Source organism: Oncorhynchus tshawytscha, linkage group LG22 (genome assembly GCF_018296145.1).
Source record: "Oncorhynchus tshawytscha isolate Ot180627B linkage group LG22, Otsh_v2.0, whole genome shotgun sequence".
Classification (NCBI taxonomy): domain Eukaryota; kingdom Metazoa; phylum Chordata; class Actinopteri; order Salmoniformes; family Salmonidae; genus Oncorhynchus; species Oncorhynchus tshawytscha.
In genome coordinates this window covers 42,204,699-42,228,572 of record NC_056450.1, presented here as the reverse complement: position 1 = coordinate 42,228,572, position 23,874 = coordinate 42,204,699, and the positions used below count along the sequence as shown (strand labels likewise).

Genomic DNA, 23,874 nt, shown 5'->3' with positions numbered 1-23,874 from the left:
TATTCAGCTGATACTTGTCCCACTCGGGTCATTATAGAGGTGTGTAGGTTCATATTCAGGGCAATGTTTACACAACACACAACATCCTTGTTTCCATCAAACCTAGTCATAGGAGTTTTTTTTTTTTCAAGTCAATTCAGTGGTGCTATATTGACATGAAATAGGCCTACACGTGTAAATGTTATGTCTTCGATGAAATATCTCTGTTGCTCTCTTACTCTATCTGTCTGTCTGTTTCTCTCCCTTCATCCCTCTCTGACGTGGCTGATGTGTCTCCAGGATCGTGTTGATCTGTGCCAAGCGTTCTCTGTTTGCGGTGTTCTCAGTGTTGCCCTATGGAGAGAGCGTTCACATCAGGTACAGTACAACTTATTCCCTTCACACTATTGCTGATTCAGCGTGTCACGTTTAGTCATGTGTTGCTTCCTCGCACAGTTAAATTGGGGAATATTCACACGTTGTCGTACCAAAAAACTTCACTCAAATGATCCCACTCTGTTTTATGAGACTCCTGGGGAGCCAGGGCCCACCCACTGGGGAGCCTGGGTCCACCCACTGGGGAGGGGGAGACTGGGCCCACCCACTGGGGAGGGGGAGCCAGGGCCCACCCACTGGGGAGACTGGGCCCACCCACTGGGGAGGGGGAGCCAGGGCCCACCCACTGGGGAGTCTGGGCCCACCCACTGGGGAGGGGAGACTGGGCCCACCCACTGGGGAGCCTGGGTCCACCCACTGGGGAGGGGGAGACTGGGCCCACCCACTGGGGAGGGGGAGACTGGGCCCACCCACTGGGGAGCCTGGGTCCACCCACTGGGGAGGGGGAGACTGGGCCCACCCACTGGGGAGGGGGAGACTGGGCCCACCCAGTGGGGAGCCTGGGTCCACCCACTGGGGAGTCTGGGTCCACCCACTGGGGAGCCTGGGTCCACCCACTGGGGAGCCTGGGCCCACCCACTGGGGAGCCTGGGTCCACCCACTGGGGAGCCTGGGTCCACCCACTGGGGAGCCTGGGCCCACCCACTGGGGAGCCTGGGCCCACCCACTGGGGAGCCTGGGTCCACGCACTGGGGAGTCTGGGTCCACCCACTGGGGAGTCTGGGTCCACCCACTGGGAGCCTGGGTCCACCCACTGGGAGCCTGGGTCCACCCACTGGGGAGTCTGGGTCCACCCACTGGGGAGTCTGGGTCCACCCACTGGGAGTCTGGGTCCACCCACTGGGGAGTCTGGGTCCACCCACTGGGGAGTCTGGGTCCACCCACTGGGGAGTCTGGGTCCACCCACTGGGGAGTCTGGGTCCACCCACTGGGAGCCTGGGTCCACCCACTGGGGAGCCTGGGTCCACCCACTGGGGAGCCTGGGTCCACCCACTGGGGAGCCTGGGTCCACCCACTGGGGAGCCTGGGTCCACCCACTGGGGAGTCTGGGTCCACCCACTGGGAGCCTGGGTCCACCCACTGGGGAGCCTGGGTCCACCCACTGGGGAGTCTGGGTCCACCCACTGGGAGTCTGGGTCCACCCACTGGGGAGTCTGGGTCCACCCACTGGGGAGCCTGGGTCCACCCACTGGGGAGCCTGGGTCCACCCACTGGGGAGTCTGGGTCCACCCACTGGGGAGTCTGGGTCCACCCACTGGGGAGACTGGGTCCACCCACTGGGGAGACTGGGCCCACCCACTGGGGAGGGGGGGAGACTGGGTCCACCCACTGGGGAGCCTGGGCCCACCCACTGGGGAGCCTGGGTCCACCCACTGGGGAGCCTGGGTCCACCCACTGGGGAGTCTGGGTCCACCCACTGGGGAGCCTGGGCCCACCCACTGGGGAGCCAGGGCCCACCCACTGGGGAGCCTGGGTCCACCCACTGGGGAGCCTGGGTCCACCCACTGGGGAGGGGAGACTGGGCCCACCCACTGGGGAGGGGGAGACTGGGCCCACCCACTGGGGAGGGGGAGACTGGGCCCACCCACTGGGGAGCCTGGGCCCACCCACTGGGGAGCCTGGGTCCACCCACTGGGGAGCCTGGGTCCACCCACTGGGGAGCCTGGGCCCACCCACTGGGGAGCCTGGGTCCACCCACTCGGGAGCCTGGGTCCACCCACTGGGGAGCCTGGGTCCACCCATTGGGGAGCCTGGGTCCACCCACTGGGAAGCCTGGGCCCACCCACTGGGAAGCCTGGGTCCACCCACTGGGGAGCCTGGGCCCACCCACTGGGGAGCCTGGGCCCACCCACTGGGGAGCCTGGGCCCACCCACTGGGGAGCCTGGGCCCACCCACTGGGGAGCCTGGGCCCACCCACTGGGAAGCCTGGGTCCACCCACTGGGGAGCCTGGGCCCACCCACTGGGGAGCCTGGGCCCACCCACTGGGAAGCCTGGGTCCACCCACTGGGGAGCCTGGGCCCACCCACTGGGGAGCCTGGGCCCACCCACTGGGGAGCCTGGGCCCACCCACTGGGGAGCCTGGGTCCACCCACTGGGGAGCCTGGGCCCACCCACTGGGGAGCCTGGGTCCACCCACTGGGGAGCCTGGGTCCACCCACTGGGGAGCCTGGGCCCACCCACTGGGGAGCCTGGGTCCACCCACTGGGGAGCCTGGGTCCACCCACTGGGGAGCCTGGGTCCACCCACTGGGGAGCCTGGGTCCACCCACTGGGGAGCCTGGGTCCACCCACTGGGGAGCCTGGGCCCACCCACTCGGGAGCCTGGGTCCACCCACTGGGGAGCCTGGGCCCACCCACTGGGGAGCCTGGGTCCACCCACTGGGGAGCCTGGGCCCACCCACTGGGGAGCCTGGGTCCACCCACTGGGGAGCCTGGGTCCACCCACTGGGGAGCCTGGGCCCACCCAATCAGATGCTCTTTATTTGTCAGTGTTCCAAACGGGACATTGTTTGTCTTTTTACCTAAAAAAGTAAACACCATCAGATAGATAGCTGTGCACTGGAATGACATTCACTCTCATGGGATGGGTGGCCAAAAATAATTAACTGAAAGCCACACCTCAGATAAGACACAAATTTAACCGCATTGAGGCATAAGTCACTGCTTCTATGGTTATATGCATGTCGTTTCCGAGGACTGTGAGCTCTCGTTCTCCGCGGCCAACGTGAGTAAGACATTTAAGCATGTTAACGCTTGCAAGGCTGCCGGCCCAGACGGCATCCCTAGCCGCGTCCTCAGAGCGTGCGCAGACCAGCTGGCTGGTGTGTTTATGGACATATTCAATCTCTCGCTATCCCAGTCTGCTGTTCCCACATGCTTCACGATGGCCACCATTGTTCCTCAACCAAAGAAAGCAAAGGTAACTGACCTAAATGACTCATGTAGCAGTTACCTCTGTCATCATGAGGTGCTTTGAGAGACTAGTCAAGGATCATATCACCTCCACCCTACCTGATACCCTAGATCCACTGCAATTTGCGTACAGCCCCAATAGATTCAGGGATGACGCAATCGCCATCGCACTGCACACTACCCTATCTCACTGCCTGGACATCTACAGCACCCGATGTCACAGGATGGCCAAAAAGATCATCATGGACATCAACCACCTGAGCCACAGCCTGTTCACCCTCCTACCATCCAGAAGGCAGCAGGCAGCCTAGTGGTTAGAGCGTTGGACTTGTAACCGAAAGATTGCAAGATCAAATCCCTGAGCTGACAAGGTAAAAATCTGTCATTCTGCCCCTGAACAGGCAGTTAACACTCTGTTCTTAGGCTGCCATTGAAAATAAGAATTTGTTCTTAACTGATTTGCCTAGTTAAATAAAGGTTAAATAAAAAAATGTCAGTACAGGTTCATCAAAGCTGGGACAGAGAGACTGAAAAACAGCTTCTATCTCAAGGCCATCAGACTGCTAAATAGCCATCATTAGCCGGCCTCCACCCAGTACCCTGAACTTAGTCACTGTCACTAGCGGCAACCACCCGGTTACTCATCCCTGTACATAGACATGGTACACTAGTCACTTTAGTAATGGAACACTGGTCACTTTAGTAATGGAACACTAGTCACTTTAGTAATGGAACACTGGTCCCATTAGTAATGGAACACTAGTCACTTTAGTAATGGAACACTGGTCACTTTAGTATTGGAACACTGGTCCCATTAGTAATGGAACACTGGTCCCTTTAGTAATGGTACACTGGTCCCTTTAGTAATGGAACACTGGTCCCTTTAGTAATGGAACACTGGTCCCTTTAGTAATGGTACACTGGTCCCTTTAGTAATGGAACACTGGTCCCTTTAGTAATGGAACACTGGTCCCTTTAGTAATGGAACACTGGTCCCTTTAGTAATGGAACACTGGTCCCTTTAGTATTGGAACACTGGTCCCTTTAGTAATGGAACACTGGTCCCTTTAGTAATGGTACACTGGTCTCTTTAGTAATGGAACACTGGTCCCTTTAGTAATGGAACACTGGTCCCTTTAGTAATGGAACACTGGTCCCTTTAGTAATGGAACACTGGTCCCTTTAGTAATGGAACACTGGTCCCTTTAGTAATGGAACACTGGTCCCTTTAGTAATGGAACACTGGTCCCTTTAGTAATGGAACACTGGTCCCTTTAGTAATGGAACACTGGTCCCTTTAGTAATGGAACACTGGTCCCTTTAGTATTGGAACACTGGTCCCTTTAGTAATGGAACACTGGTCCCTTTAGTAATGGAACACTGGTCCCTTTAGTAATGGAACACTGGTCCCTTTAGTAATGGAACACTGGTCCCTTTAGTAATGGAACACTGGTCCCTTTAGTAATGGAACACTGGTCCCTTTAGTAATGGAACACTGGTCCCTTTAGTAATGGAACACTGGTCCCTTTAGTAATGGAACACTGGTCCCTTTAGTAATGGAACACTGGTCCCTTTAGTAATGGAACACTGGTCCCTTTAGTAATGGAACACTGGTCCCTTTAGTAATGGAACACTGGTCCCTTTAGTAATGGAACACTGGTCCCTTTAGTAATGGAACACTGGTCCCTTTAGTAACGGAACACTGGTCCCTTTAGTAATGGAACACTGGTCCCTTTAGTAATGTTTACATACGGTTCTACTCATTTCATATGTATATAATATATTCTAGTCAAGTCCATCCTATTCAACTATTGCTGTACATATACTATGCTTCCCACATTTTCTACAGATATACTACATATACTACACATACTACATATTCTATCCATGTATTCTAGAGATATACTACATATTCTACACATACTACATATTCTATCCATGTATTCTACAGATATACTACATATTCTACACATACTACATATTCTATCCATGTATTCTACTCATATACTACATATACTATTCTATCCATGTATTCTACAGATATACTACATATTCTACACATACTACATATTCTATCCATGTATTCTACAGATATACTACATATTCTATCCATGTATTCTACAGATATACTACATATTCTATCCATGTATTCTACAGATATACTACATATTCTATCCATGTATTCTACACATATACTACATATTATATCCACATACTGTCAATAATGTCTATACATCCCATATATATACAGTGGGGCAAAAAGTATTTAGTCAGCCACCAATTGTGCAAGTTCTCCCACTTAAAAAGATGAGAGAGGAATACGTCGTGCTGTTTTTATCAGGTTCTTGATATGCCACATGTCAGGTGGATGAATTATCTTGGCAATGGAGAAATGCTGACTAACAAGGATGTTAACACATTTTTTGCACATTTTAGAGAAATGTTTTATATTCTTTTGTGCATTTGGAACATTTCTGGGATGTTGCTCCTGCTGAATTATGTAATGGCTCAACCAATTTCTATCTGTGGTGCTGCTGCTGCAGAGGCTAAAAATGAACAGCTGTAATGCTTCCTGTATGACTGTGTGAGTCATGAATGCATCCAGAAACTGTTCTGTCATCTACCCTGCAGTCCCACGTTCTGTGTGTCACAGAAGAGCTAGAGGTCCTTCTTCTTCTCTCTTGGTCCTTCTGTCAAGCAAATAACTGTCGGTCTCACGGTAATTGACCGTTAATTAACATAAACACATTTAGCATCTCCTGGCTTCCACACAGCCTACAAGCCACTGATGACCTTTGGAACATCTACATTGTAAAAAAAAGTCTAATAAATCCTTGTAATACAGCCGACACCTTCACAATAAATCCATAATTTATTTTAGACAGGTCTAAAGAAACATGATATGAAGAAAATAGTATATTTCAGAAGACCAGAATAGCACACTCAGAGTTGTCCTTATATTAGGTCCTGATATGGTTAATGTCATGTGGCTGTGGGCTACGACTAGTAGCATGCGGCTATTCTGTTGTTGAGTGGTTAAACAAAGAAATAGGTCCTCCTATATGCTTCATTTTGTAACGGCCGTCGGTGGTAGAAGGTGAGGACCAAAGTGCAGTACTTGTTCATGTTATTTATTTCAACTGAACAACATCTAACAAAGAAAAAAAAAAAAAAAAAAAAAAAAAAGCACAACCGAAACAGCTCCGTCACAACACACACTAAACAGAAAGTATAATCACCCACAACAAGGGGGAAAACAGGCTGCCTAAGTAGGGTTCTCAATCAGGGACAACAACTACCCACAACTAACAGGGGGAAAACAGGCTGCCTAAGTATGGTTCTCAATCAGAGACAACAACTACCCACAACTAACACGGGGAAAACAGGCTGCCTAAGTATGGTTCTCAATCAGGGACAACAAGTACCCACAACTAACAGGGGGAAAACAGGCTGCCTAAGTATGGTTCTCAATCAGGGACAACAAGTACCCACAACTAACAGGGGGAAAACAGGCTGCCTAAGTATGGTTCTCAATCAGAGACAACAACTACCCACAACTAACAGGGGGAAAACAGGCTGCCTAAGTATGGTTCTCAATCAGAGACAACAACTACCCACAACTAACAGGGGGAAAACAGGCTGCCTAAGTATGGTTCTCAATCAGAGACAACAACTACCCACAACTAACAGGGGAAAACAGGCTGCCTAAGTATGGTTCTCAATCAGAGACAACAACTACCCACAACTAACAGGGGAAAACAGGCTGCCTAAGTATGGTTCTCAATCAGAGACAACAACTACCCACAACTAACAGGGGAAAACAGGCTGCCTAAGTATGGTTCTCAATCAGGGACAACAAGTACCCACAACTAACAGGGGGAAAACAGGCTGCCTAAGTATGGTTCTCAATCAGAGACAACAACTACCCACAACTAACAGGGGGAAAACAGGCTGCCTAAGTATGGTTCTCAATCAGAGACAACAACTACCCACAACTAACAGGGGAAAACAGGCTGCCTAAGTATGGTTCTCAATCAGAGACAACAACTACCCACAACTAACACGGGAAAACAGGCTGCCTAAGTATGGTTCTCAATCAGGGACAACAAGTACCCACAACTAACAGGGGAAAACAGGCTGCCTAAGTATGGTTCTCAATCAGAGACAACAACTACCCACAACTAACAGGGGAAAACAGGCTGCCTAAGTATGGTTCTCAATCAGGGACAACAAGTACCCACAACTAACAGGGGGAAAACAGGCTGCCTAAGTATGGTTCTCAATCAGAGACAACAACTACCCACAACTAACAGGGGGAAAACAGGCTGCCTAAGTATGGTTCTCAATCAGAGACAACAACTACCCACAACTAACAGGGGGAAAACAGGCTGCCTAAGTATGGTTCTCAATCAGAGACAACAACTACCCACAACTAACACGGGGAAAACAGGCTGCCTAAGTATGGTTCTCAATCAGGGACAACAAGTACCCACAACTAACAGGGGGAAAACAGGCTGCCTAAGTATGGTTCTCAATCAGAGACAACAACTACCCACAACTAACAGGGGGAAAACAGGCTGCCTAAGTATGGTTCTCAATCAGGGACAACAAGTACCCACAACTAACAGGGGGAAAACAGGCTGCCTAAGTATGGTTCTCAATCAGAGACAACAACTACCCACAACTAACACGGGGAAAACAGGCTGCCTAAGTATGGTTCTCAATCAGGGACAACGATTGACAGATGCCTCTGATTGAGAACCATACCAGGCCAAACACAGAAATCCCAAATCATAGAAAAAAGAACATAGACTGCCCACCCAACTCACGCCCTGACCATACTAAAACAAAGACATCACAAAGAAACTAAGGTCAGAACGTGACAAATTTAGAGTTATTAATGTAACATTAGTTGTGATACAAACGTTGGGCTCTATGTTTGGAGGTTGCATGATGCGACTAATGATTTGAAAAAGTTTGCTTGAAAGGCATGAGCTCTGCTTAGTTTTTTGCGCAGGCTGTACACACTTCATCAGTCTCTCATTCACAATTTGACAAGCACTTGATAAAGGCTAGAATTTAACGGTGGCATCCCCTTTGTGTGGCCGTAATGCCCCCTAAAAAACATCCTCTTTGTGTGGCCGTAATGCCCCCTAAAATACATCCTCTTTGTGTGGCCGTAAAGCCCCCTAAAATACATCCTCTTTGTGTGGCCGTAATGCACCCTAAAATACATCCTCTTTGTGTGGCCGTAATGCCCCCTAAAATACATCCCCTTTGTGTGGCCGTAAAGCCCCCTAAAATACATCCTCTTTGTGTGGCCGTAATGCCCCCTAAAATACATCCCCTTTGTGTGGCCGTAATGCCCACTAAAAAAATGAATGCCTTTTGCAGCCAGTGGCCGTTGTGCCCTTTTCCCTGAGGGCTGCGTTGTGCCCTTTTCCCAGAGGGCTCCGTTGGGCCCTTTTCCCTGAGGGCTGCGTTGTGCCCTTTTCCCTGAGGGCTCCGTTGGGCCCTTTTCCCCGAGGGCTGCGTTGGGCCCTTTTCCCCGAGGGCTGCGTTGGGCCCTTTTCCCTGAGGGCTCCGTTGTGCCCTTTTCCCTGAGGGCTCCGTTGGGCCCTTTTCCCTGAGGGCTGCGTTGTGCCCTTTTCCCCGAGGGCTCCGTTGGGCCCTTTTCCCTGAGGGCTCCGTTGGGCCCTTTTCCCTGAGGGCTGCGTTGGGCCCTTTTCCCTGAGGGCTGCGTTGGGCCCTTTTCCCTGAGGGCTGCGTTGGGCCCTTTTCCCTGAGGGCTGCGTTGGGCCCTTTTCCCTGAGGGCTCCGTTGGGCCCTTTTCCCTGAGGGCTGCGTTGTGCACTTTTCCCCGAGGGCTCCGTTGGGCCCTTTTCCCTGAGGGTTGCGTTGGGCCCTTTTCCCCGAGGGCTGCGTTGGGCCCTTTTCCCCGAGGGCTCCGTTGGGCCCTTTTCCCTGAGGGCTCCGTTGGGCCCTTTTCCCTGAGGGCTGCGTTGGGCCCTTTTCCCTGAGGGCTGCGTTGTGCCCTTTTCCCTGAGGGCTCCGTTGGGCCCTTTTCCCTGAGGGCTGCGTTGTGCCCTTTTCCCCGAGGGCTCCGTTGGGCCCTTTTCCCTGAGGGCTCCGTTAGGCCCTTTTCCCTGAGGGCTCCGTTGGGCCCTTTTCCCTGAGGGCTGCGTTGGGCCCTTTTCCCTGAGGGCTGCGTTGGGCCCTTTTCCCTGAGGGCTGCGTTGGGCCCTTTTCCCTGAGTGCTGCGTTGGGCCCTTTTCCCTGAATGCTGCGTTGGGCCCTTTTCCCTGAGTGCTGCGTTGGGCCCTTTTCCCTGGGTGCTGCGTTGTGCCCTTTTCCCTGAGTGCTGCGTTGTGCCCTTTTCCCTGAGTGCTGCGCACTCTGAAGCACCTCTCACTCACATGGTTCTCCATCACATGATCAGGTTTTTCTCACAGGCTAGAAGTGAAGACCGACACATCGGGGACGCAACTGCATGCATCCTCATCCAATTCCGAAGGTGCATACTGAAGATATTGGAACTACTCAACAAGATGAGTAGGCCTAACGAACAGGCAAAGCACAAGCCTATGTCAATCTACTATTCCCCCATAGTACAAAAGTCAACCTATTATATTCTGTGTGAGAAATAAATATTCCAAACATAGTCTGGGACAGTTGTGGGATGCGATAGATCACAAATGAATTCAACCACGAGCGCAAAAAAACAAACATGTTTTTATGCAATGAGGCTGACGCAACAGATCAGAAGGTTTAGCTTAAAATGTTGGTCAACTATTAGGTTATTTCTTCACATTGTAAGTGTAGCAATGCGCACATGGCAGTAGGCTATAAGCACGTGGCAGTAGGCTATAAGCACGTGGCAGTAGGCTATAAGAACGTGGCAGTAGGCTATAAGCACGTGGCAGTAGGCCATAAGCACATGGCAGTAGGCTATAAGCACATGGCAGTAGGCTATAAGCACGTGGCAGTAGGCTATAAGCACGTGGCAGTAGGCTATAAGAACGTGGCAGTAGGCTATAAGCACGTGGCAGTAGGCCATAAGCACATGGCAGTAGGCTATAAGCACATGGCAGTAGGCTATAAGCACGTAGCAGTAGGCTTTAAGCACGTGGCAGTAGGCTATAAGAATGTGGCAGTAGGCTATAAGCACGTGGCAGTAGGCTATAAGCACGTGGCAGTAGGCTATAAGCACATGGCAGTAGGCTATAAGCACGTGGCAGTAGGCTTTAAGCACGTGGCAGTAGGCTATAAGCACGTGGCAGTAGGCTATAAGCACGTGGCAGTAGGCTATAAGCACGTGGCAGTAGGCTATAAGCACATGGCAGTAGGCTATAAGCACGTGGCAGTAGGCTATAAGCACGTGGCAGTAGGCTATAAGCACGTGGCAGTAGGCTATAAGCACGTGGCAGTAGGATACAGTGCTTTGCGAAAGTATTCGGCCCCCTTGAACTTTGCGACCTTTTGCCACATTTCAGGCTTCAAACATAAAGATATAAAACTGTATTTTTTTGTGAAGAATCAACAACAAGTGGGACACAATCATGAAGTGGAACGACATTTATTGGATATTTGTTGAGGGGAGAGAGGACATGGGTTTTAGGAGAGGAGAGGGGAGAGAGGACATGGTGTTTAGGAGAGGAGAGAGGACATGGTGTTTAGGAGGGAAGAGGGGACATGGTGTTTAGGAGAGGAGAGAGGACATGGTGTTTAGGAGAGGAGAGAGGACATGGTGTTTAGGAGGGAAGAGGGGACATGGTGTTTAGGAGAGGAGAGAGGACATGGTGTTTAGGAGGGGAGAGAGGACATGGTGTTTAGGAGAGGAGAGAAGACATGGTGTTTAGGAGAGGAGAGAAGACATGGTGTTTAGGAGAGGAGAGAGGAGAGAGGACATGGTGTTTAGGAGAGGAGAGGGGAGAGAGGACATGGTGTTTAGGAGAGGAGAGAGAGGACATGGTGTTTAGGAGAGGAGAGAGGACATGGTGTTTAGGAGAGGAGAGGGGGAGAGGGACATGGTGTTTAGGAGAGGAGAGAGGACATGGTGTTTAGGAGAGGAGAGAGGACATGGTGTTTAGGAGAGGAGAGAGGACATGGTGTTTAGGCGAGGAGAGAGGACATGGTGTTTAGGCGAGAGAGAGGAGAGAGGACATGGTGTTTAGGAGAGGAGAGAGGACATGGTGTTTAGGAGAGGAGAGAGGAGAGAGGACATGGTGTTTAGGAGAGGAGAGAGGAGAGAGGACATGGTGTTTAGGAGGGGAGAGAGGACATGGTGTTTAGGAGAGGAGAGAGGACATGGTGTTTAGGAGAGGAGAGAGGACATGGTGTTTAGGAGAGGAGAGAGGACATGGTGTTTAGGAGAGGAGAGAGGACATGGTGTTTAGGAGAGGAGAGAGGACATGGTGTTTAGGAGGGAGAGAGGACATGGTGTTTAGGAGGGAGAGAGGAGAGAGGACATGGTGTTTAGGAGATGAGAGAGGACATGGTGTTTAGGAGAGGAGAGAGGGCATGGTGTTTAGGAGGAGAGGGGAGAGAGGACATGGTGTTTAGGAGAGGAGAGAGGACATGGTGTTTAGGAGAGGAGAGAGGACATGGTGTTTAGGAGATGACAGAGGACATGGTGTTTAGGAGGGAGAGAGGAGAGAGGACATGGTGTTTAGGAGATGAGAGAGGACATGGTGTTTAGGAGAGGAGAGAGGACATGGTGTTTAGGAGAGGAGAGAGGACATGGTGTTTAGGAGAGGAGAGAGGACATGGTGTTTAGGAGGGGAGAGAGGACATGGTGTTTAGGAGAGGAGAGAGGACATGGTGTTTAGGAGAGGAGAGAGGACATGGTGTTTAGGAGAGGAGAGAGGACATGGTGTTTAGGAGAGGAGAGAGGAGAGAGGACATGGTGTTTAGGAGATGAGAGAGGACATGGTGTTTAGGAGAGGAGAGAGGACATGGTGTTTAGGAGAGGAGAGAGGAGAGAGGACATGGTGTTTAGGAGATGAGAGAGGACATGGTGTTTAGGAGAGGAGAGAGGACATGGTGTTTAGGAGATGAGAGAGGACATGGTGTTTAGGAGGGGAGAGAGGACATGGTGTTTAGGAGGGGAGAGAGGACATGGTGTTTAGGAGAGGAGAGAGGAGAGAGGACATGGTGTTTAGGAGAGGAGAGGGGAGAGAGGACATGGTGTTTAGGAGAGGAGAGAGGACATGGTGTTTAGGAGAGGAGAGAGGACATGGTGTTTAGGAGAGGAGAGAGGACATGGTGTTTAGGAGGGGAGAGAGGACATGGTGTTTAGGAGAGGAGAGGGGACATGGTGTTTAGGAGAGGAGAGAGGAGAGAGGACATGGTGTTTAGGAGAGGAGAGAGGAGAGAGGACATGGTGTTTAGGAGAGGAGAGAGGAGAGAGGACATGGTGTTTAGGAGGGGAGAGAGGACATGGTGTTTAGGAGGGGAGAGAGGACATGGTGTTTAGGAGAGGAGAGGGAGAGAGGACATGGTGTTTAGGAGAGGAGAGGGAGAGAGGACATGGTGTTTAGGAGGGGAGAGAGGACATGGTGTTTAGGAGGGAGAGAGGACATGGTGTTTAGGAGGGAGAGAGGACATGGTGTTTAGGAGAGGAGAGAGGACATGGTGTTTAGGAGGGAGAGAGGACATGGTGTTTAGGAGGGGAGAGAGGACATGGTGTTTAGGAGGGAGAGAGAGGACATGGTGTTTAGGAGAGGAGAGAGGAGAGAGGACATGGTGTTTAGGAGGGGAGAGAGGACATGGTGTTTAGGAGAGGAGAGGGGAGAGAGGACATGGTGTTTAGGAGAGGAGAGAGGACATTGTGTTTAGGAGAGGAGAGAGGACATGGTGTTTAGGAGAGGAGAGAGGACATGGTGTTTAGGAGGGGAGAGAGGACATGGTGTTTAGGAGGGAGAGAGGAGAGAGGGACATGGTGTTTAGGAGAGGAGAGAGGACATGGTGTTTAGGAGGGGAGAGAGGAGAGAGGACATGGTGTTTAGGAGGGGAGAGAGGAGATGGTGTTTAGGAGAGGAGAGGGGAGAGGGGACATGGTGTTTAGGAGAGGAGAGAGGACATTGTGTTTAGGAGAGGAGAAAGGACATGGTGTTTAGGAGAGGAGAGAGGACATGGTGTTTAGGAGAGGAGAGGGGAGAGGGGACATGGTGTTTAGGAGAGGAGAGAGGACATTGTGTTTAGGAGAGGAGAGAGGACATGGTGTTTAGGAGAGGAGAAAGGACATGGTGTTTAGGAGAGGAGAGGGGAGAGGGGACATGGTGTTTAGGAGAGGAGAGAGGACATGGTGCTTAGGAGGAGAGGGGAGAGAGGACATGGTGTTTAGGAGAGGAGAGAGGAGAGAGGACATGGTGTTTAGGAGGGGAGAGAGGACATGGTGTTTAGGAGAGGAGAGGGGAGAGAGGACATGGTGTTTAGGAGAGGAGAGAGGACATTGTGTTTAGGAGAGGAGAGAGGACATGGTGTTTAGGAGAGGAGAGAGGACATGGTGTTTAGGAGGGGAGAGAGGACATGGTGTTTAGGAGGGAGAGAGGAGAGAGGACATGGTGTTTAGGAGAGGAGAGAGGACATGGTGTTTAGGAGGGGAGAGAGGAGAGAGGACATGGTGTTTAGGAGGGAGAGAGGAGATGGTGTTTAGGAGAGGAGAGGGGAGAGGGGACATGGTGTTTAGGAGAGGAGAGAGGACATTGTGTTTAGGAGAGGAGAGGAGGACATGGTGTTTAGGAGAGGAGAGAGGACATGGTGTTTAGGAGAGGAGAGGGAGAGGGGACATGGTGTTTAGGAGAGGAGAGAGCACATTGTGTTTAGGAGGAGAGAGGACATGGTGTTTAGGAGAGGAGAAAGGACATGGTGTTTAGGAGAGGAGAGGGGAGAGGGGACATGGTGTTTAGGAGAGGAGAGATGACATGGTGCTTAGGAGGGGAGAGGGGAGAGAGGACATGGTGTTTAGGAGAGGAGAGAGGACATGGTGTTTAGGAGAGGAGAGGGGAGAGGGGACATGGTGTTTAGGAGAGGAGAGAGGACATGGTGTTTAGGAGAGGAGAGAGGACATGGTGTTTAGGAGGGAGAGAGGACATGGTGTTTAGGAGAGGAGAGGGGAGAGAGGACATGGTGTTTAGGAGGGGAGAGGGAGAGAGGACATGGTGTTTAGGAGAGGAGAGAGGACATGGTGTTTAGGAGAGGAGAGGGGAGAGGGGACATGGTGTTTAGGAGAGGAGAGAGGACATGGTGTTTAGGAGAGGAGAAAGGACATGGTGTTTAGGAGAGGAGAGGGGAGAGAGGACATGGTGTTTAGGAGGGGAGAGGGGAGAGAGAGGACATGGTGTTTAGGAGAGGAGAGAGGACATGGTGTTTAGGAGAGGAGAGAGGACATGGTGTTTAGGAGAGGAGAGAGGACATGGTGTTTAGGAGATGAGAGAGGACATGGTGTTTAGGAGGGGAGAGAGGAGAGAGGACATGGTGTTTAGGAGGGGAGCGAGGAGAGAGGACATGGTGTTTAGGAGAGAGGACATGTTGTTTAGAGATGAGAGAGGACATGGTGTTTAGGAGATGAGAGAGGACATGGTGTTTAGGAGATGAGAGAGGACATCGTGTTTAGGAGATGAGAGAGGACATGGTGCTTAGGAGATGAGAGAGGACATGGTGTTTAGGAGAGGAGAGAGGACATGGTGTTTAGGAGAGGAGAGAGGACATGGTGTTTAGGAGGGGAGAGAGAGAGAGGACATGGTGTTTAGGAGAGGAGAGAGGAGAGAGGACATGGTGTTTAGGAGAGGAGAGAGGAGAGAGGGCATGGTGTTTAGGAGGGGAGAGGGAGAGAGGACATGGTGTTTAGGAGAGGAGAGAGGACATGGTGTTTAGGAGGGAGAGAGGAGAGAGGACATGGTGTTTAGGAGAGGAGAGAGGACATGGTGTTTAGGAGAGGAGAGAGGAGAGAGGGCATGGTGTTTAAGAGGGGAGAGAGGAGAGAGGACATCGTGTTTAGGAGATGAGAGAGGACATCGTGTTTAGGAGATGAGAGAGGACATGGTGTTTAGGAGATGAGAGAGGACATGGTGTTTAGGAGATGATAGAGGACATGGTGTTTAGGAGATGAGAGAGGACATGGTGTTTAGGAGATGAGAGAGGACATCGTGTTTAGGAGATGAGAGAGGACATGGTGTTTAGGAGATGAGAGAGGACATGGTGTTTAGGAGATGAGAGAGGACATGGTGTTTAGGAGAGGAGAGGGGACATGGTGTTTAGGAGATGAGAGAGGACATGGTGTTTAGGAGAGGAGAGAGGAGAGAGGGCATGGTGTTTAGGAGAGGAGAGAGGACATGGTGTTTAGGAGAGGAGAGAGGACATGGTGTTTAGGAGAGGAGAGGGGACATGGTGTTTAGGAGATGAGAGAGGACATGGTGTTTAGGAGAGGGGAGAGAGGACATGGTGTTTAGGAGAGGAGAAAGGACATGGTGTGTAGGAGAGGAGAGGGGACATGGTGTTTAGGAGATGAGAGAGGACATGGTGTTTAGGAGGGGAGAGAGGAGAGAGGACATGGTGTTTAGGAGAGGAGAGAGGACATGGTGTTTAGGAGAGGAGGCAGACGTAGACTCAACTCCCAGACAGTAATTAGGGACGAGGGAGGCAGACGTAGACTCAACTCCCAGACAGTAATTAGGGACGAGGGAGGCAGACGTAGACTCAACTCCCAGACAGTAATTAGGGGACGAGGGAGGCAGACGTAGACTCAACTCCCAGACAGTAATTAGGGGACGAGGGAGGCAGACGTAGACTCAACTCCCAGACAGTAATTAGGGGACGAGGGAGGCAGACGTAGACTCAACTCCCAGACAGTAATTAGGGGACAAGGGAGGCAGACGTAGACTCAACTCCCAGACAGTAATTAGGGACGAGGGAGGCAGACATAGACTCAACTCCCAGACAGTAATTAGGGACGAGGGAGGCAGACATAGACTCAACTCCCAGACAGTAATTAGGGGACGAGGGAGGCAGACGTAGACTCAACTCCCAGACAGTAATTAGGGACGAGGGAGGCAGACAGACTCAACTCCCAGACAGTAATTAGGGGACGAGGGAGGCAGACGTAGACTCAACTCCCAGACAGTAATTAGGGACGAGGGAGGCAGACATAGACTCAACTCCCAGACAGTAATTAGGGGACGAGGGAGGCAGACATAGACTCAACTCCCAGACAGTAATTAGGGGACGAGGGAGGCAGACGTAGACTCAACTCCCAGACAGTAATTAGGGGACGAGGGAGGCAGACATAGACTCAACTCCCAGACAGTAATTAGGGGACGAGGGAGGCAGACATAGACTCAACTCCCAGACAGTAATTAGGGGACGAGGGAGGCAGACGTAGACTCAACTCCCAGACAGTAATTAGGGGGCGAGGGAGGCAGACGTAGACTCAACTCCCAGACAGTAATTAGGGACGAGGGAGGCAGACGTAGACTCAACTCCCAGACAGTAATTAGGGGACGAGGGAGGCAGACGTAGGACGAAGGGTTCCACTTGGATGCTGACTAGTCTAAAACATCTCCACTTTTTACAGTTTAGTCATTTAGCTTTCAGTAGTGAGTGAATACATCTTCATACTGGTACCCTGTGGGGATCGAACCCACAACCCTGGCGTTGCAAGTGCCATGCTCTACCAACGGAGCTACACGGAACAACTTCTACGTTCTTCACAATCTACAGACATGGTTCAGGTTGTCATAACTCCAAACTTAATTTAACAACCATACACTCCCTCCTGTGTCTGGAACTATCTCTCTGTCTCTCTGTCTCTCTGCTGTGTCTGGAACTATCTCTCTGTCTCTCTCCTGTGTCTGGAACTATCTCTCTGTCTCTCTCCTGTGTCTGGAACTATCTCTCTTTCTCTCTGCTGTGTCTGGAACTATCTCTCTGTCTCTCTGCTGTGTCTGGAACTATCTCTCTGTCTCTCTGCTGTGTCTGGAACTATCTCTCTGTCTCTCTGTCTCTCTCCTGTGTCTGGAACTATCTCTCTGTCTCTCTCCTGTGTCTGGAACTATCTCTCTGTCTCTCTGCTGTGTCTGGAACTATCTCTCTGTCTCTCTCCTGTGTCTGGAACTATCTCTCTGTCTCTCTGTCTCTCTCCTGTGTCTGGAACTATCTCTCTGTCTCTCTGTCTCTCTCCTGTGTCTGGAACTATCTCTCTTTCTCTCTCCTGTGTCTGGAACTATCTCTCTGTCTCTCTCCTGTGTCTGGAACTATCTCTCTGTCTCTCTCCTGTGTCTGGAACTATCTCTCTGTCTCTCTCCTGTGTCTGGAACTATCTCTCTGTCTCTCTCCTGTGTCTGGAACTATCTCTCTGTCTCTCTCCTGTGTCTGGAACTATCTCTCTGTCTCTCTGCTGTGTCTGGAACTATCTCTCTGTCTCCCTCCTGTGTCTGGAACTATCTCTCTGTCTCTCTCCTGTGTCTGGAACTATCTCTCTGTCTCTCTGCTGTGTCTGGAACTATCTCTCTGTCTCTCTCCTGTGTCTGGAACTATCTCTCTGTCTCTCTCCTGTGTCTGGAACTATCTCTCTGTCTCTCTCCTGTGTCTGGAACTATCTCTCTGTCTCTCTGCTGTGTCTGGAACTATCTCTTTCTCTCTGTCTCTCTCCTGTGTCTGGAACTATCTCTCTGTCTCTCTGTCTCTCTGCTGTGTCTGGAACTATCTCTCTGTCTCTCTCCTGTGTCTGGAACTATCTCTCTGTCTCTCTGCTGTGTCTGGAACTATCTCTCTTTCTCTCTGTCTCTCTCCTGTGTCTGGAACTATCTCTCTATCTCTCTGCTGTGTCTGGAACTATCTCTCTGTCTCTCTGTCTCTCTCCTGTGTCTGGAACTATCTCTCTGTCTCTCTCCTGTGTCTGGAACTATCTCTCTGTCTCTCTGCTGTGTCTGGAACTATCTCTCTGTCTCTCTGTCTCTCTCCTGTGTCTGGAACTATCTCTCTGTCTCTCTGTCTCCCTCCTGTGTCTGGAACTATCTCTCTGGAGCTCTCCTCTCCTTTTACTTACTGTTAAATGGCATGGGGCTGATGAGGCTCTGAAGCTCTTAAAATCATAATCATCTCTGTCTCTCCCTTTCGTTCCCACTTCCTCTCTCTCTCGCTCCCACTTCCTCTCTCTCTCTCTCTCTCTCTTGCTCCCACTTCCTCTCTCTCTCGCTCCCACTTCCTCTCTCTCTCTCTCTCTTGCTCCCACTTCCTCTCTCTCTCTCTCTTGCTCCCACTTCCTCTCTCTCTCTCTCTCTTGCTCCCACTTCCTCTCCCTCTTTTCAGTGACCCCAAATTGGACAGACGTAGACATTCATCCGGGAACATCTCTACCACTCTGGAGATGCTGCCAGGTCTGGAGGGGTTTGAACAGGAACCCTACGACAAGGTAAATTCTACATTTACATTATAGTGATCGTGTTTGGGTCCTAAACCCCTGGTCCATCTCCATGTATCATAGGCCCAGGTACGATGCAATTTAGAGGTTTTAGGTTCATTAGAACATTTTAGTACATATGATACGTAGTTAGAAGTCCGAGATTATATTCCAAGGGGGTGCCCCCAAAACTAGAGTAGTCTTAGATTATATTCTAAGGGGGGGTACCCCCAAAACTAGAGTAGTCTTAGATTATATTCTAGGGGGAGTGCCCCCAAAACTAGAGTAGTCTTAGATTATATTCCAAGGGGGTGCCCCCAAAACTAGAGTAGTCCTAGATTATATTCCAGGGGGGTAGTGCACCCAAAACTAGAGATGTCTTAGATTATATTCTAGGGGTGCCCCCAAAACTAGAGTAGTCCTAGATTATATTGCAAGGGCTAGAGGAGTCCTAGATTATATTCCAAGGGCTAGAGTAGTCCTAGATTATATTGCAAGGGCTAGAGTAGTCCTAGATTATATTGCAAGGGCTAGAGGAGTCCTAGATTATATTCCAAGGGCTAGAGTAGTCCTAGATTATATTCCAAGGGCTAGAGTAGCCTTAACAGATAGCCTGTCTAACAGACAGACTCTCTATTCCTCATACTGGACTATATAGGGAATAAGGTGCTATCACCGTAGGTCCCAAATGGAACACTGTGCCCTACTTAGTGTACTACTCTTGACCAGAGAGCTCTATAGGCCTGGGTCAAAAGTAGTGCACTAAGTAGGGAATAAGGTGCTAGGGAAATGGTCCCATTTACACACTTATCAAGAGAACATCCCTGGTCATCCCTACTGCCTCTGATCTGGTGGACTCACTAAACAGAGAACATCCCTGGTCATCCCTACTGCCTCTGATCTGGAGGACTCACTACACAGAGAACATCCCTGGTCATCTACTGCCTCTGATCTGGAGGACTCACTAAACAGAGAACATCCCTGGTCATCTACTGCCTCTGATCTGGAGGACTCACTAAACAGAGAACATCCCTGGTCATCTACTGCCTCTGATCTGGAGGACTCACTAAACAGAGAACATCCCTGGTCATCCCTACTGCCTCTGATCTGGAGGACTCACTAAACAGAGAACATCCCTGGTCATCTACTGCCTCTGATCTGGAGGACTCACTAAACAGAGAACATCCCTGATCATCCCTACTGCCTCTGATCTGGAGGACTCACTAAACAGAGAACATCCCTGATCATCTCTACTGCCTCTGATCTGGAGGACTCACTAAACAGAGAACATCCCTGGTCACCTACTGCCTCTGATCTGGAGGACTCACTAAACAGAGAACATCCCTGGTCATCTACTGCCTCTGATCTGGAGGACTCACTAAACAGAGAACATCCCTGGTCATCTACTGCCTCTGATCTGGAGGACTCACTAAACAGAGAACATCCCTGGTCATCTACTGCCTCTGATCTGGAGGACTCACTAAACAGAGAACATCCCTGGTCATCACTACTGCCTCTGATCTGGAGGACTCACTAAACAGAGAACATCCCTGGTCATCCCTACTGCCTCTGATCTGGAGGACTCACTAAACAGAGAACATCCCTGATCATCTACTGCCTCTGATCTGGAGGACTCACTAAACACATCCTTCGTTTGTAAATGATGTCTGAGTGTTGGAGTGCGCCCTTGGCGACCCGTAAATACATATTTTGTATGAGAGAAAAAGTGTCTGTCTGGTTTGCTTAATATGAGGATGTTAAAATGATTTATACTTGTACTTTAAGTATATTTTAGCAATTACAATTACTTTTTTATTAGATGATCTTGTATTTAAAGTCAGTTGAGCAAAAAACAATGGGTTAACAGTGGGTTCAGGAGCAGAATGAGATAAGGTTTTTAGCTTGGGGTTTGATCTTGCTACCTTTCGGTTACACATCCAACGCTCTAACCAGTAGGATACCTGCCGCCCCAATATCAGTCCACAGGGTTAGGAACTATACTGCACCATGCTGTTTCACACGGTGCTGTTTTACTGTGCTACGCTAGACTGTGTATTGTTGTCCGTATCACTTGTTTTCTTCCTGCTCCCCTTGTGGCGTTGAACATCCATCTCCTGTATGACTTATTGATTGATTGACCTCCTCCCCAGACGGTATCGTACGCCCAGTTTCTCTACCCGACCAATGCTCTGGTCCGCCAGAAGACTGCCTCGGTGGACATCACCCTGCAGGTGCCCCTCACCCTGCAGGTGCCCCTCACCCAGGTGACCCGGAACAGCATCCCCCGAAACTATACCCCGACTAGGCTGAACTCCAACGTGGGACTGGATTTAGGTATTTGACCCGGTTGTGTTGTAGGAATGGATGTTGGTTGAACCTTTAGCAATATGGTGGACATTCCTGGTCCATCAGAGGGCAGAATGGAGCTTTTATCACATTGTGGACTGTCTGTACCTGCTTTCCACGGGGTTATGACCTCTATTGTACCTGCTTTCCACAGGGTTATGACCTCTATTGTACCTGCTTTCCACAAGGTTATGACCTCTATTGTACCTGCGTTCCACAGGGTTATGACCTCTACTGTACCTGCTTTCCACGGGGTTATGACCTCTACTGTACCTGCTTTCCACAGGGTTATGACCTCTACTGTACCTGCTTTCCACGGGGTTATGACCTCTACTGTACCTGCTTTCCACGGGGTTATGACCTCTACTGTACCTGCTTTCCACAGGGTTATGACCTCTACTGTACCTGCTTTCCACGGGGTTATGACCTCTACTGTACTGTACCTGCTTTCCACGGGGTTATGACCTCTACTGTACCTGCTTTCCACAGGGTTATAACCTCTACTGTACCTGCTTTCCACGGGGTTATGACCTCTACTGTACTGTACCTGCTTTCCACAGGGTTATGACCTCTACTGTACCTGCTTTCCACAGGGTTATAACCTCTACTGTACCTGCTTTCCACGGGGTTATGACCTCTACTGTACCTGCTTTCCACAGGGTTATGACCTCTACTGTACCTGCTTTCCACAGGGCTATGACCTCTACTGTACCTGCTTTCCACGGGGTTATGACCTCTACTGTACCTGCTTTCCACGGGGTTATGACCTCTACTGTACCTGCTTTCCACAGGGTTATGACCTCTACTGTACCTGCTTTCCACAGGGTTATGACCTCTACTGTACCTGCTTTCCACAAGGTTATGACCTCTACTGTACCTGCTTTCCACGGGGTTATGACCTCTACTGTACCTGCTTTCCACGGGGTTATGACCTCTACTGTACCTGCTTTCCACGGGGTTATGACCTTTACTGTACCTGCTTTCCACAGGGTTATGACCTCTACTGTACCTGCTTTCCACGGGGTTATGACCTCTACTGTACCTGCTTTCCACAGGGTTATAACCTCTACTGTACCTGCTTTCCACGGGGTTATGGCCTCTACTGTACCTGCTTTCCACAGGGTTATGACCTCTACCTGCTTTCCACAGGGTTATGACCTCTACTGTACCTGCTTTCCACAGGGTTATGACCTCTACTGTACTGTACCTGCTTTCCACGGGGTTATGACCTCTATTGTACCTGCTTTCCACAGGGCTATGACCTCTACTGCACCATGCTACCATGCTGGTTCTACTGCACCATGCTGGTTCTACTGCACCATGCTACCATGCTGGTTCTACTGCACCATACTGGTACTACTGCACCATGCTGGTTCTACTGCACAATGCTACCATGCTGGTTCTACTGCAACATGCTACCATGCTGGTTCTACTGTACCATGCTGGTTCTACTGCACCATGCTACCATGCTGGTTCTACTGTACCATGCTGGTTCAATTGCACCATGCTACCATGCTGGTTCAACTGCACCATGCTACCATGCTGGTTCAACTGCACCATGCTACCATGCTGATTCAACTGCACCATGCTACCATGCTGGTTCTACTGCACCATGCTGGTTCAACTGCACCATGCTACCATGCTGGTTCTACTGCACCATGCTACCATACTGGTTCTACTGTACCATGCTGGTTCTACTGCACCATGCTACCATGCTGGTTCTACTGCACCATGCAACCATACTGGTTCTACTGTACCATGCTGCTCCTTCTGACCCAGGCTACCATGCTGCTCCTTCTGACCCAGGCTACCATGCTGGTCCTTCTGACCCAGGCTACCATGCTGGTCCTTCTGACCCAGGCCACCATGCTGGTCCTTCTAACCCAGGCCACCATGCTGGTCCTTCTGACCCAGGCTACCATGCTGGTCCTTCTGACCCAGGCTACCATGCTGGTCCTTCTGACCCAGGCTACCATGCTGGTCCTTCTGACCCAGGGTACCATGCTGGTCCTTCTGACCCAGGCTACCATGCTGGTCCTTCTGACCCAGGCTACCATGCTGGTCCTTCTGACCCAGGCCACCATGCTGGTCCTTCTAACCCAGGCCACCATGCTGGTCCTTCTGACCCAGGCCACCATGCTGGTCCTTCTGACCCAGGCTACCATGCTGGTCCTTCTGACCCAGGCTACCATGCTGGTCCTTCTGACCCAGGCTACCATGCTGGTCCTTCTGACCCAGGCCACCATGCTGGTCCTTCTGACCCAGGCTACCATGCTGGTCCTTCTGACCCAGGCTACCATGCTGGTCCTTCTGACCCAGGCTACCATGCTGGTCCTTCTGACCCAGGCCACCATGCTGGTCCTTCTGACCCAGGGTACCATGCTGGTCCTTCTGACCCAGGGTACCATGCTGGTCCTTCTGACCCAGGCTACCATGCTGGTCTTTCTGACCCAGGCTACCATGCTGGTCCTTCTGACCCAGGCTACCATGCTGGTCCTTCTGACCCAGGCTACCATGCTGGTCCTTCTGACCCAGGCTACCATGCTGGTCCTTCTGACCCAGGCCACCATGCTGGTCCTTCTGACCCAGGCTACCATGCTGGTCCTTCTGACCCAGGCTACCATGCTGGTCCTTCTGACCCAGGCTACCATGCTGGTCCTTCTGACCCAGGCTACCATGCTGGTCCTTCTGACCCAGGCTACCATGCTGGTCCTTCTGACCCAGGCTACCATGCTGGTCCTTCTGACCCAGGCTACCATGCTGGTCCTTCTGACCCAGGCCAGGGGTAGAATGTGATGGAGAAGAGAGAGAGAACACCTCTGATGAATCACAGTGAATA

At 50.9% G+C, this 23,874-nt stretch overlaps 1 protein-coding gene across 1 annotated transcript in view; it reads left to right on the top strand.

Annotated features, from left to right (window-relative positions):
• Window positions 1-23,874, top strand: part of LOC112235681 (CDK5 and ABL1 enzyme substrate 2) — a 91,029-nt gene that overhangs the window by 48,068 nt on the left and 19,087 nt on the right. Inside the window, exons 3-5 of the mRNA XM_042304306.1 lie at window positions 280-357; window positions 18,599-18,701; window positions 20,840-21,023. Of these exons, the coding sequence (XP_042160240.1) occupies window positions 280-357; window positions 18,599-18,701; window positions 20,840-21,023 (365 nt within the window). The remainder of the gene's footprint in view (window positions 1-279; window positions 358-18,598; window positions 18,702-20,839; window positions 21,024-23,874) is intronic.